The sequence below is a fragment of the Egretta garzetta genome, unplaced genomic scaffold (genome assembly GCF_000687185.1).
Source record: "Egretta garzetta isolate BGI_Z169 unplaced genomic scaffold, ASM68718v1 scaffold427, whole genome shotgun sequence".
NCBI classification, from domain to species: domain Eukaryota; kingdom Metazoa; phylum Chordata; class Aves; order Pelecaniformes; family Ardeidae; genus Egretta; species Egretta garzetta.
In genome coordinates this window covers 200,514-201,152 of record NW_009260345.1, presented here as the reverse complement: position 1 = coordinate 201,152, position 639 = coordinate 200,514, and the positions used below count along the sequence as shown (strand labels likewise).

At 58.2% G+C, this 639-nt stretch overlaps 1 protein-coding gene across 1 annotated transcript in view; it reads right to left on the bottom strand.

Annotated features, from left to right (window-relative positions):
* Positions 1-547, bottom strand: part of NINJ2 (ninjurin 2) — a 1,771-nt gene extending 1,224 nt beyond the window's left edge. Inside the window, exon 1 of the mRNA XM_035898137.1 lies at positions 292-547. Coding sequence (XP_035754030.1) covers positions 292-547 — 256 coding nt within the window. The remainder of the gene's footprint in view (positions 1-291) is intronic.
* Between the last annotated feature and the right edge of the window lie 92 nt (positions 548-639).

Sequence of the window (639 nt, the reverse complement as noted above, 5' to 3'; positions counted from 1 at the left end):
TCTGTCCCTGCAACCGGGATTCGACAGTGGGGAAGCAAAGGAAGAGTAGTGCTTGGAGCTGTTGTGCAAGAGGAAAAACCCAACCCAGTCCCCACTTTGCAAAACAGTAACACAGACCTCCCCATTGCCCACGTCAAGCTGTCTTCAACCCTCCCACAGCCCTGGTTGGAGCCAGGGGAAAGGGTTCAGGGGAAGAGGCTTCTCCCTCCCACCCCCATGCCGGCCAAGCCATGGGGTGCCCTACCCCAGCAGCACCCTGCCAGGGTGCACGTGCCTTGGCAGCTGCCTTACCAGTGATGATGAGGAGAATCCCAATCACCACCTGGAAGAAGAGGGAGATGCTGATGAGCACGATGAGGGTGGCGTAGTACTGGAAGGAAGGCCCCTGCTCCAGCACCGCTTTGAGCTGCGTGACGTTCGCCATGAACAGCGCCACGTCCAGCATGCTCTCCGCCACGCTCTTCTTCGTCGCGTAGTGGTTGATGTTCATCGGCCCGTTAATGCGGAGCCGAGGATTCACGCCCTGGGGAGACAGGAGAAACCCCATGAACTGGTACAGTTGCTAAGCCCACAGACCCATCCATGTTGAAGGGGCTGCTGCCTCCCCACGGGTTTTATCTTGAAAACCTGGGAAAGAGG